Source organism: Monodelphis domestica, chromosome 4, assembly GCF_027887165.1.
Source record: "Monodelphis domestica isolate mMonDom1 chromosome 4, mMonDom1.pri, whole genome shotgun sequence".
Taxonomy (NCBI): Eukaryota; Metazoa; Chordata; class Mammalia; order Didelphimorphia; family Didelphidae; genus Monodelphis; species Monodelphis domestica.
Genome location: NC_077230.1, coordinates 360802391 through 360815011, shown reverse-complemented (window position 1 = coordinate 360815011; position 12621 = coordinate 360802391). Strand labels below are relative to the sequence as shown.

Sequence of the window (12621 nt, the reverse complement as noted above, 5' to 3'; positions counted from 1 at the left end):
GAAAAAGTATACTTCTGACTTGTGAGTCAGAGTATCTAGATTTAGATCCTGGCATTGTCATTTTTTAACTAACCTTCTTGGGCTCCAGTTTTCTCATTTGTCAAAAGAAAGATGTCCTGATAGAGAGATGATGGATTCAAAGTACAGACTGAGGCATATTTGAAATACAAATTTGAAAGAAAGGTTTTGTTTTTCTTGCCCTCCCCCCCAGCTATGGTGATAATGGAAGGGAGAAAAGGCAGATATGAAAATGAAATAAAATTTAACTAAAAAGTGAAATGAGGAGGTGGGTTAAGATGGCATCCGAGATTTTTCCTTTCCACTTTTAGGTCTATGACCCTAATCCCTGCAATCTTGTTCATCCGTGGCCCCTCCCATTATATAGTTTATGGTCTCTGAAAAGTTATACATAAACCAAATGTTTATAAAGCAATCAATCAATTAGAATTTATTAAGTACCTAATATGGGCCAAACACTGTGCTAGGTGCTGAGGAAATAAAGAATGAAGCAATTCCTACTTGCAAGGAGCTAACATTCTAATGGGGAAGAAAAGTGGCTGTACAAAATGCATAAAGTATAAATATAAAGCGAATAAACATGAATATATGCAAAGAAGTTAAATAAAAGGTGGTTTGGGAGTCAGTACACTAATAGTTGCAGGGGGAATAAAAAAAGGCTTTAGGTTATCAATCAATCAATCAAGAACATTTATTAAGCACCTACTATGTGCCAAGTGCTGGGAGGAGGCAAAAGACAATCCCTGTCCCCAAGGAATTAACATATAATGGGTATATTAAGAAAGAGGAATTCTGAGGCAGAGGTAAAGGGGCAGGACTTTGAAGGCTTGGAGCCAATGCAAAGGAGCAGAGATGGGAGACAGACAGAGTGTCGGCTATGAGAAACAGAAACTGGGCCACTTTGGATAGACTTTTGGATAGAGTGGGGGCAATGTCCAGTGAAGCTGGAAAGAGAAGTTGGGGCTAGACTGTGTGGGATTTTAAAAGCTAAATATTTGTATTTGACCCGGGAGCTTCTGTAGTTGACCAACCAATGACATCATTATTATTGGATAAGTAGGAGAGAGATCAGTTCTTAATGAAGTCATTTGACTTTGGCCGCAGTAGACAGCAGAATGCACCGGAGTGGAGAGAGTCTCTAGGCAGGGAGGTCCATTTCAGTAATCCAGGGGAGAAGTGATGAGGGCTGGAGCAAAGGTGGGTTCTGAGTGAGTAGAGTGAAGGGGCAGGAGGCTGGGGACTCTGTGAAGGCAGAAATGGCAAGATCTGGTTCCAGAGCAGCTATGTGGAGTGAGGAGAGCCAGAAGGGACATCTAGGATAATGCTGAGGTTACAACTCAATGCTGAGTTGGTAGATCAGGATGGTGGCGCCTTGGGGAGAGTTAGGAAGAAGGGAGAGGTTAGGGAGGGGGAAAGGATAAAGGCAGCCTTCACAAGGGCTGTGGCTGTATCTGGAAGACCCCTGAGCTAGGAGTCAGGAGACCTGGGTTCTTGTCCTGACTCTACTGCTGTTGACTCCCTGTTTAATCCCCAGGCAACTCCTTTCATCTTTCTGGATCTCATTTTTCTTGCAATGCACAATAAGGAGGTAGGACTAACATAACAGTCTTCTTGTTTTCCATAGTCTATGTATCTGTTATAAAGCAAAGAACCTTTTTAATAAATAATAACAGCTGACATGGATGTAAGCTTTAAAATTTGCAAATTTATACATACAGTCTTGTTTGAGTCTAACATCCACCATGTGAGGTAGGTGCTGCTGATATTATCCCCATTTTACAGATGGGGGACCTGAGGAACTGAGGTGATCAGGGACTTATTCTTGACCTCGGATCTAGCCATTGTTGGAGGCAGAAGTTGAACTCAGAGCTTGAGAACACTACTCACTTGAATTGCCCCATGGAATCTTATTTTATAAATAAGATTCTTATTTAATAAATAATAATTTATTATTATTTTTAAACCTTTACCTTCTGTCTTAGCATTAGTTCTAAGAGAGAAGATTGGCAAGGGCTAGGTGATCCAAGTTAAGTGACTTGCCCAGGGTCACACAGCTAGAACGTGTCTGAGACCAAATTTGAATCCTCATCCTCCCAACTCCAGGCCTGGTGCTCTATTCACCATGCTATCTTGATGCCCCCAAATTTTTATTAAGCACCTATTATGGCACAATAGGTTTAGTCAAGAAGAATCACTAACTCTGTGAACAGGGACTTACTTTACAGAGTCAAATGAGATACTGAATACAAAGTGCTTTGCAAGCTTGAAAGGGCTGAATAAAAATTATTTATGGTGATGATAGCTAAATGGAACTTGATATAGCAGTTTAAAGAATCTTGGCCTTATATCAGATGATTTGCTACCTCGGGAGAGGGATGGTCTGAATAGCAAAATGTCAGAAAAAAGCACCAAAAATTGTTTTTAAAACAAAAATTATATGTTAAAAAATCCTGGCTTATTTGGATATTCAATTCAACAAAATCAACACATATTTGGTAACCAACTGTTGGCCTCTGAGACCTGGGTTCAGGTGTCGTCCGTGACACGTTCTATACTTTACCAAGTCCCAAGGGGCCCTCTTGGACTAAGTCACAGGGAAGGTATGGATCCGTATAGGTTGGTGGAGTTTTCATGGTACCAGTTTACTATACCAGTGAAGTCAGGAGTTGATCATCCAAAAGGTATCAGACTGTGTACTAGATGCTGGGATACAGAGAAAGAAATAGACACTGTCCACGCCTTCAAAGGGCACATATTCTTCTTTGCCTCCTGGCTTCCTTCAAGTTCCAGGAGCCTTTCCCTATCTCCATTCATTCTAGTACCTTTCCTTTGTTGATTATTTCCTGTTTAACCTCATGGTTCATGCTGTCTGCCCAGATTGTGAGTCCCCTGAGGACAGGGGCTGTCTTTTGCTTTTCTGTGAATCACCCAGAGCTTAGCACACTATCTAGAACATAGTAGATGCTTAATAAATGTTGATTGACTGACTGAGACCTGAGCTGCTTTGGTAGCCGGTTTGGTCCCTGAGCTGGATCTGAAAGATGCTTTCTGTCTCCAGATTCTTCTCTCAAGGCACAGCAGCATATTCTGATCCCACAGAGGGATCCTGGGATAAACCGGTTCCTTGGCCCCAGAATGACTGCATAAAGGATTTACCCATAGCTCTTCTAGGAAATCCTGTGCCTTAGGGCACGGCTTCAGGATTCTGAAGGGAAAAGCCAAAGGCTTGGGCTGAGTTCCCACGGTTAGGGTGGGAAGGAAGGGGAGAGGATCAACTTTCTTAAGAGAGAGGGATGAACGGAGGCTGGGTGAGTCAAAGGGAGTGAGTGAGAAGGTCTGAGTGTGACAGAGCGTGTGAGTCAGTGCAGCAGAGGTGATGTGGCTGTGAGGAGCCAGTGTGTAGGAGAGAGACCATGTGCAGGTGGGAGGGTAACCATCTAAGAATGCCTAGGGTGTCTCTGGGTATAAGAAAAGGGTGTGATGGGATTGTATATAAGCGTGAAAGAGACATTGTCTAGGCTTGCTTGTGCAAGACTGCCTGTGTGTCTAAGGATGGGAGGTAGTGTAGAGGGAAGCTGGAATGTGATTTGGGGATTCTGTAGGAGGAGTTGGTCTCACTGTGATGAGGAATAGTGTGGTATAAGGGTCAGAGAACTGTCCTTAGTGCTAGGAAGACCTGAGTTTGAATCTGTTCTCAAATACATATGTCTGATACTATGTGGCTCTGGCCAAATCACTTAATCTTTCAGAGCCCTAGATGGCTCTCTATAAGTTTTAGAGAATTTCCTTAACCAGGAGTTCCCTATAGCAATGACATCACAGCTTCAGTCTCCGTCCTCCTTGTCTCATACAGAGATTTTCTATATATAGGTTTTAGGCTCATAAGATTCAGAGCTGGAAGGGTCCTCTGATGTCATCTAGTCCAATCCTTTCTTTTAATGGCTGAGGCTGTATTGAGAGGCACAGCTTCAGAGAATAAGGGGGAAGAATAAAGAATAATCCTGTTATACACTGCCCTGGTCAGACCATACCTGAGTAGTGAACAGTTCAGGGTGCCACGTTTTATGAAGTGGAGAGTGCCCAGAAGAAGGCAACGTGCATAGTGAAGGGTCTTGATGTCAAGACATATGAGGATTCCTTGAAGGAATTGGAAATATTTAGCCTGGAGAAAAGAAGGCTCAGGAAGGACATGAGAACTGTCTTCAAGTATTCGAAGGACTGTCAGATGGAAAAGGGATCAGACTTGCTTTGATTGGTCTCTGAGGACTGATTTCAGATCAATGGAAGTAGCAAAGAAGCAATTTTAGGCTTGATCTGAGGAGATGCTTCCTGGTAATTGAAGCTGTCCAAAGGTGCAATGGCTATCTTCCTAGAGAGTTTGGAGCTTTTAATGAAAGGGACAGACAGACATTTATTGAGTGATCTTGAAGGGCAACTCTTTTCAAATATTGATTGGACTAATGGACACAGAAGCTCTTTCCAACTCTAGGATTCTATGGAACCAAGAACCAGAGAAGATAGGGATTAACCCAGTGGCACACGGAAAGCAAGTATGGAGGTCACTATTTGAAGCCATGATTCTGGTTCCAAAATCAGTGCTCTTTCAATATTTAATTATCTCTCTCTCTCTCTCTCTCTCTCTCTCTCTCTCTCTCTCTCTCTCTCTCTCTCTCTCTCTCTCTCTATCTATCTATCGATGTGTCTCTTTCCATCTGTCCATCCATCTATCTATCCATCCATTATCAATCCACCCATCCACCATCCACCCAACCACCCATTCACCCATCCATCCATCCATCCATCCATCCATCCGTCTATCTATCTATCTATCTATCTATCGACACACATGTGATAGGTAACTCTGGGCTTCATTTTCCTCATCTGTTCAATGAAAGAATTGGGCTGGAAGATTTTCAAGGGATCTCTTACTTCTGCAATTCTTTCCCCCTACTTCCTGGGGTTCAGAGGGGGGGGTGGTTAATTAAATTAAATTAACTATGTATGTGACTGAGTATCTCTGCCTGTGACTGTGTACATGGTGGTGGGATTGTTGGTGTTTCTTGGAGTGATTGTGTCTCAGGGGAGTCTGTGGGTGTAAGTAGATATGGAGAGTGAAGTGGTTAGGGTGAGTTTGTTTACTTTTGCATAATGGCTCCCCCAGATTCTCCCATTTGGATGTTGTATATGTATTCAGAAGCTTTTAGACATGGAACTTTGGTCATGGTGCCCTCTACTGGTCAACTAAGAGAATCAAGCTCTATAATTGGCTTGCTCCATTTTCTACAGCCCATCCCACTTGCTCACCTTTATTCCGATATTTACCATCCCTGCAACCACCTAAAGAGGTAGCTGTGCCATAGATGGCTCGGTGGATAGAATCATGGAAACTAACTTACATGTTGTGCTAGTCACTTCATTTCTGCCCAAGTTCTTTCATCTGTAAAATGGGGAGAATAGTACATGCCTCCCAGGGTTGTTGTGAGGATGAAATAAGCTGATATTTGCAGAGCTTAAAGCACTGCATAAATGCTAGCTATGTCAAATGAAATCACAAACTCTTTGAAAATCTTAAAGTGTTTTATAAATTTTGACTGTTATTATTATAACCTTATTGTAGCTCACAACTAGCACTCCGTCCTCTCTTCCCTTCCCTCATTCCCACATTCCCTATCTCCACAAGTCTGCTGTTCTGATAATAATATGTTCTCATCTTTATATTCCATTTTGCCATAGCACCAGTTCCCATTCCTTCATTCCCACTGCCCTTGTCCCCCCTCAGTTCCATCTGCTCACCCCACATCCCTACTCCTGTAATCTATTTCTACATCCTTATCCCTCCTCAAAATTTCCCCAATTTTCTGAGGGGATGCCCCTCAATTGGGGAATGGCTGAACAAATTGTGGTATATGTTGGTGATGGAATACTATTGTGCTAAAAGGAATAATAAAGTGGAGAAGTTCCATGGAGACTGGAACAACCTCCAGGAAGTAATGCAGAGCGAGAGGAGCAGAACCAGGAAAACATTGTACACAGAGACTGATACATTGTGGTACAATCGAAGGTGATGGACTTCTCCATTAGTATCAATGCAATCCCTGAACAATCGGCAGGGATCTAAAAAAAAAATACTACCCACAAGCAGAGGATAAACTGTGGGAGTAAAAACACCGCTGAAAAGCAACTGCTTGACTACAGGGTTGGAGGAGATAAGACTGAGGAGAGACTCTAAATGAACACTATAATGCAAACTCCAACAACAGGGAAATGGGTTCGAGTCAAGAACACATGTGATAACCAGTGGAATCATGCGTCGGCTATGGGAGAGGGAAAGGGGGGGGGAGGGGAGGGGAGGAAAAGAAAACGATCTTTGTTTCCAGTGAATAATGTATGAAAACGACCAAATAAAATAATATTAAAATTAAAAAAAAATTTCCCCAATTTTCCCTGCCCATAAGGATAAGAGGAGTCCAGTGATATCATGATTTTAGGAAAAAAAACCCAAACCAGGTCTTTTTTTAATTGAATTTCAAGAGAAAATCATCTTTTCATTCTCACCTGTTGTTTAGTGTGCTTCATGCCTTCAACCTTAGTTCAGGATGGGAAGATGAGTCAATTCTACTGCTCCCTAAACCAGCATTCCTAGTGAATCTGTCCCCAAGCTTCAGAAGAACTTCTTGGGGACAAAACCTGCTAGGGCCCTGAGTTTAGAGGATTCTTCTGGAGATTAGGGGGTAGGGAAAAGAAATAACAGATCTCTTCAATATGGAAAGAGAGAGTTCTGAAGGCAAGGGTGGAAGGAAACCAGATTGGACTTGGAGGAAGAAGCCATAGCCTAAGCCCCTAGATATTGCATCATTGCTGGATCCTCTTTGTTGGGACTTACCTACTCTCATTTCAGTCTGTGTGGCCTGCTGGCCTAACCCACAACTCTGTGTGTCCCGACCTGAGCTCTCAGATGATGGTCCTGTGACCTCTGGTTGGGGAGAAGGACCCATCTTATCATGCCCCTCCCTTCTGACTCCTTGGGGGAGTAACAGGGCTGCCCTGAAGGCCTCCTAAGCACCAACAGAATTTAGCCCTGGTGATAGGGAGTAGAGGGTTACTCTGATCTGGTTCTGCCCCATCTCTCTGCCCCTCCCCCCCAATTGTAGGATATGAGGTTAGAGATTAGCTACTAACCCTTTCTCCCCGACTGATCTTCCCTGAGGCTCCCAGAGTGGGAACTCCTTCCCCAGGACCCCCAAGCCTCCTCCTCTACTCTCATTCTCCCATGTTGACTCTTCTGGCCCTGGGGTCAGAGGAACAGGAACTCCCGGGAGTCACGAACAATGGGGGAGTCATGAACAATGGGTTGACCGTGCCTGGCTCAGCATACCCCAGTCTTGGTGGGCAGTCCTCAGGCCCCTTGCCTCGCTCCATCCCGGGGTCAGATGAGAGTCAGGTTGGGTGCAGAGGCCCGAAGGGCCTCTGCCCCCTTGCCTTGGACCATGCCCTCTTCGCCCCCATGGTGGGTCAGCAGATGGTGGCAGCGGCAGGTGGATGCCCTGCTGGAGGAGGGAGAGTGCAGGGCAGAGCGCTTGTGCTTCTTTTGGCAGAAGCTCCGGGATAGTCTCTTAGAGATGAGGTAGCAGATCTCAGAGATGGTCAGGACAATGCAGATGGCTGAGGCCCCCACCATGAAGTAGGTGAAGATCTTCTTCTCGGTGGGCCTGGCGATGTAGCAGTCCACGGTGTTGGGGCAGGGGCTCACGCCGGCACACTGCACCAGGCGGGGCATGAAGAAACCGTACCACAGCGTGTGCAGAATGTAGAGGAAGACGACTTCCACGATGAACTTGAAGAAGAGGCTCAGCAGGTAGGTCCACCAGAGCCCGCCATGCTTCTTGCTGGCGTTTTCGTAGAGCCGGGCGCATTTGTCCCCGTGCTTTTCCCGGTGCCGCCGCTCCCGCTCCTCCCGGTAGGCCACGTGCATGATGACCAGCAGCGAGGGGCAGGTGACGAAGATGAGCTGCAGGGCCCACAGGCGGATGTTGGAGATGGGGAAGAAGTGATCGTAGCAGACATTGGTGCAGCCGGGCTGGCGTGTATTGCAGTCAAAATCCTTCTGCTCATCCCCCCACACGCGCTCCGCCGCCACCACGTACACCAGCAAGCGAAAGACGAACACCACCGACAGCCAGATCCGGCCGAACGCTGTGGAGTACTTGTTGACACCACTCAGGAGTGACTGCAGAGTCTTCCAGTCCATGGTTCATGGGCTTCGGGGGCGCTGGGCCCCACCTGTGAGGGACAAGGACGAGAGAGGCTCAAGGTGGGACAGAGGGAGGGGCTTGTTCGGCCACGAGGGCTCTGAATTTCAGGCTTGAGCCTAGGAAAGACTGGAAGCTGTGGGCTGATGGGAGCAGAAACTGGTCCGGGACTGGGAGTCTCAGGAGACCCGGCACTCACCAAGCATAGAGATGTTTTGTGAATGCAGGAGTGGATGTGCTTATGTCCCTCCCCCCCCCCCCCCCCCCCGCCCCCCAGCCAGGCGCGTGCAGTTGCATGTAGGAGTCCTTGAACCAGCGCACATGTGTCTGTCCGTATAGGCATGTGTCGATTTGGGCGTGGGCACGCTTGTGAGGAGGGTTGAGCCCCAGGGCATCGTGAAGTAGCTTTTCCTGAAAAGGTGTATTTGTCAATGTGGGTGGGTGGTGTGTGCCTAGAGAGTATAGCGTTAACCTGGGCTTATTTGTGCTTGGTGCACCGATGAAATGCCCCGTGGTGATGTGTGGGGAGGCCCCAGGTGGAATGTGTCACATGGGATGTGGGATGTGGAGAGCGCTAGGGTGTTTGGGGTGGCACCAGCAGCTGAAACTGGCAGGCAGCATGGGGCAAGGGAAAGAATGCTGGATTTGGCCTGGCTCTGCCCAGTTTTGGGTGAGTCACCCAACCTTGATGGGTCTCAGTTTCCTCATCAGTAAAATGAGGGGAGGGGTTTGGACACAGTGGCTCGAAGGGCACTCCCGAATCTAGATCTGTGATCCCAGGGTCCTGTGAACTTGAGGTAGCAGCAGCTGAGGAAGACCCAGAACAAATCTCTTTTGAGTCTTTTTTTGGGGTGGGAGTGGAATCCTTCCTCTTCTCCTAGGAGCCCAGATGGGGAGGTGAGGGAGCAAACCCTTCCTTTCCCCCTACGTGGTGAGTCAAGATTGCTTCAGATCTTTCTCTTTTTCCAGGTCCTAGTTTTCCCTTAAGCCTGGTCTGCACTGGACGTCCACATTTCCCACCCCTTTCCCCAGGTCTGTGCTCTTTGGCTATATGGCTCTTTAGATCTATTTCCTGCACATGGTTCTGTAGGGCAGAGACTGTTAGTGGGCTTTGAAATCAAACTCTTGAGATGTGATCCCTGAGCTGCTCCCTGTAAATATTGGTACAGCCGAAAAAGCATTTGCTTTGACATCAGAAGACTTCAATTCAAATCTCTGCCACTTATGCCCTGGCTTGGACTTTACCTTTCTGGCCTCAGTTTCCTCACTTGTAAAATGAGGGGGTTGGACATCTCAGATGCTTCTGAGATCCCTTTCCCCTCTACATCTATGATCCTAGAAATATGAATCTTCTTTAGTACCTCCCATCATCCATCCCACCAGCATGGAACCTTGAAAGGAGGTCTGTCAGGAGAAGGGTTGGCCACTGTAGGAGCCACTTCATGATTCCCAGTGAACTTGGGTAAGTCACTGGACCTTAAGGTGAATAGAGCTGATTTCATGATCCCTCATTCCTTACTGATCTGATTTACTGTCTCTGAAAAGGGAAGGGGATACGTCTCAGAAATCCTTGCCACCTTCCTGATCTCCAGACTTCACCCTTATCAACACCCCCTACAGAGCCCCCAACCCTGTCTGAATCATGGAATGGCTACATTCATGGGGAAGGAATTTCCTTGGCCAGACCGAGGGCGGGGGAGCAGGCGGAGCTTACCTTCCCTCAAGCTGAAGGCAGGAGGCTAGAGAGGGGAGGTACGGAGTAAGGTTACAACCCCTTCCAAGGACTGGAGGAGCAGGTTCTGGGCCCCTGACTCCCCTGGCTGAGCTGCCCTAGAAGGGGTGGTGGTTTGTGTGGAAGACCTGGCTTTGGCTAATATCTAAGGGATGGGGCTATCCAATAGACCAAAAGGAGTCCTGGATTTGTTCTCTCCCAACCCTATTAGGTGCAGGAGAGAGCTCTGTGCTCTGTGAAAGGGCTGGAGAGCAGCCTTAGCCCCAAGCATGATGGTGTGGACTCACAGTACATCCCCAACTATACTCAAGAGTCTGGGGATTAGTACCTGGGCTTCCCTTCTTCAGGTAGGGAAGAGCAGGGCCCCCTAATCCTACCGTAGGTACTTTCTTGGGTTTGGGGGAACCACTTCCCCTCCCTCCTTCCTTGAACCACTCCCTCCTCTCCATCCCCTTTAGTCTGGAGCATGGGGACTTCCTGGGTTCCTGTGGGATTGAAAAACAAAGAACTGGCCCCTGACTTTTGTCCCTTTGAGATTTCTGCTCCCTCCTGCCCAACAGAGTGAGGGACCAGGATACCTTCAGCCAGCCCTATCCCAGAAATCATCTCCTAATCCTGCCATATTTTTTTAGAGGGGAAGAGGGGGGTCAGGGACAGGTCCATGTCCCATTGGGCTTAGATAGTGACTGTTCCCCAGCCAGTGTCTCTAACCTCCTTGATCCCAGGGGTAGTACTTACCTTCCAGCTCCTCCTCTTCCAAACCCTGCAGGGAGGCAAGTGAGGGACAGTCTTAGATAGCTGCTCCCACACACCTTCCTCTCTCAGCCTGTTCACTCCCTCCTCTGGGCGGAGTTGGCCTGCCCTGCCCTGCCCATTTGGGAGGGATGTCGTTGGCCAGCCCAAGGTGGCAGCAGGTAGGCTGCTGGACATGAAGGAGACCCCTGCCTGGGACCCTCATAACCTGGGTTGTGTTGATGATGGGGAGAGAATTTGCCCCACCTGGCCTCATTTCTCTACTGTCTAACAATGAATATCTGAGTTTCCTTATTTCCTCCTCAGGACCCTGAGACATATCCAGCTCATACCTCTGGCCCCTGAAAAGGAAAAAATAATTATTGGTATCTTTCTGCTTTAGATCACAGTCATGTCCAGCTTTCTCTAACTCCCCTCCCCTAACTAGTGAGCCCTACCTCTTAATAAACACAAGCAAAATCTGAAGACACTTCAGTGATGTCCGACAGTGTGTGGCACGTACTGCAACCTCAGTCTTCCATTCTTCTTCCCTATTTACCTTAATTATACATATTCACAAAGTGCATGCAGGATTGCAAAGTCCTTCCTCACCACTGCCTGTTGAGGCAGGTAATACAAAATTATCATATTCATCTTTAAGACGAAGATTCAATTTTAATGATTTGTCCACAATCCCATAGCTGGGAAGTGTCAGAGGCTGGATCCAAAGCCAAGGCTCCTCACTTGAACTGAGGACTTTTTCAGGCAGATGCTGGCTTTGATACCTGTTGCCTCTTCTCCTACAGAGACAACTCATCCCAGATGCCCCACGCATGTTATTCTGGGGGTCTCCAACTCATCCTTCAGTAGTTTCCTAAATTCTCTTTCAGGAGTTCCCAGCCAGTCCCTGAGAGATCTTGGAGGTCTTCTCTCAGGGGTTCCCCATTCCCTCTTTCAAGGGTCCTTAGTTCTTCCCTCAGGAGCCCTACAGAGTCCTTCTACTGGCTAGATTTGGTACGATAAAGCTGGCTTTCTGCATCTAGATATATGTATATGTATGTTTGTGTGTATGTGTGGCGTATTTTTTTACTAAAAGAAAAAATTTAAACCTTTACCTTCTGTCTTAGTAATAATTCCAAAGCAGAAGAGCTGGAAGGGCCAGGCAATTGGGATTCAGTGATTTGCCTGGGTCACACTGCTAGGAAGTGTCTGAGATCACATTTGAACCCAAGACTCTCTCCTTTTCCAGACCTGACTCTATGCACTGAGCCACCCAACTGCCTCTCCTTTATATATTTCTTAGCCTTCATCAGAGCCTCAGGAGAAGCTGGCTCTTCTCTTCCAATAACTATTCTCCTTTGTTTCCCGCCAAGATGTCTCAGACTCATTGAAGTGCCCGGTAGCCTTTCCAAATCTCCACCTACTTGAGATTGTGAGGTTCAAAGGTTGTTGGCTAAGCCATTTTTTCTGGAAGGAGCCCCCTGCCTAGCCTTGAACTTAGTCACAGTTCAGTTGTTCTGCCTCATTCTGGCATAATGGAGGGTGGGGTGGGGTAGGGCAGGACTCCAGCAAATCTTCCTACCCTTTGCCACCAAGGAGCTATTGCCCTTGGCTTTTTTGAGATCTCAAGGCTCAGAGAAGGGTGAATGGGAAATATGATGCTTGACCTGGCTTGGGGCAGTTGTGCATCAGAGCAGCCATCTTCCTGGGCACTGAGACTGACCTATTTAGGTTCCTTCCTGAGAGAAGTGGTTGGGGGGGATCTGAAACCTGGGCACTGGGCAGGATTTCCCTACCTGGGATGTCATCACTCTGGTTCCAGGGAACTGAGGGAGCGTCCCTAGAAATGAGCCAATTTAAAGCAATTAGAGATAATTACAGGTAACTAAT

The 12621-nt window shown here is 47.1% G+C and overlaps 1 protein-coding gene across 1 annotated transcript; it reads right to left on the bottom strand.

Annotated features, from left to right (window-relative positions):
• Window positions 1-6449: 6449 nt before the first annotated feature.
• Window positions 6450-11906, bottom strand: GJB3 (gap junction protein beta 3). Its single transcript, XM_056795125.1, has 2 exons — window positions 10738-11906; window positions 6450-8298 (listed from the first exon to the last, which is right to left on the bottom strand). The coding sequence occupies exon 2, from the start codon at window positions 8264-8266 to the stop codon at window positions 7445-7447; it is 822 nt and encodes a 273-aa protein (XP_056651103.1). The 5' UTR covers window positions 8267-8298; window positions 10738-11906; the 3' UTR covers window positions 6450-7444.
• Between the last annotated feature and the right edge of the window lie 715 nt (window positions 11907-12621).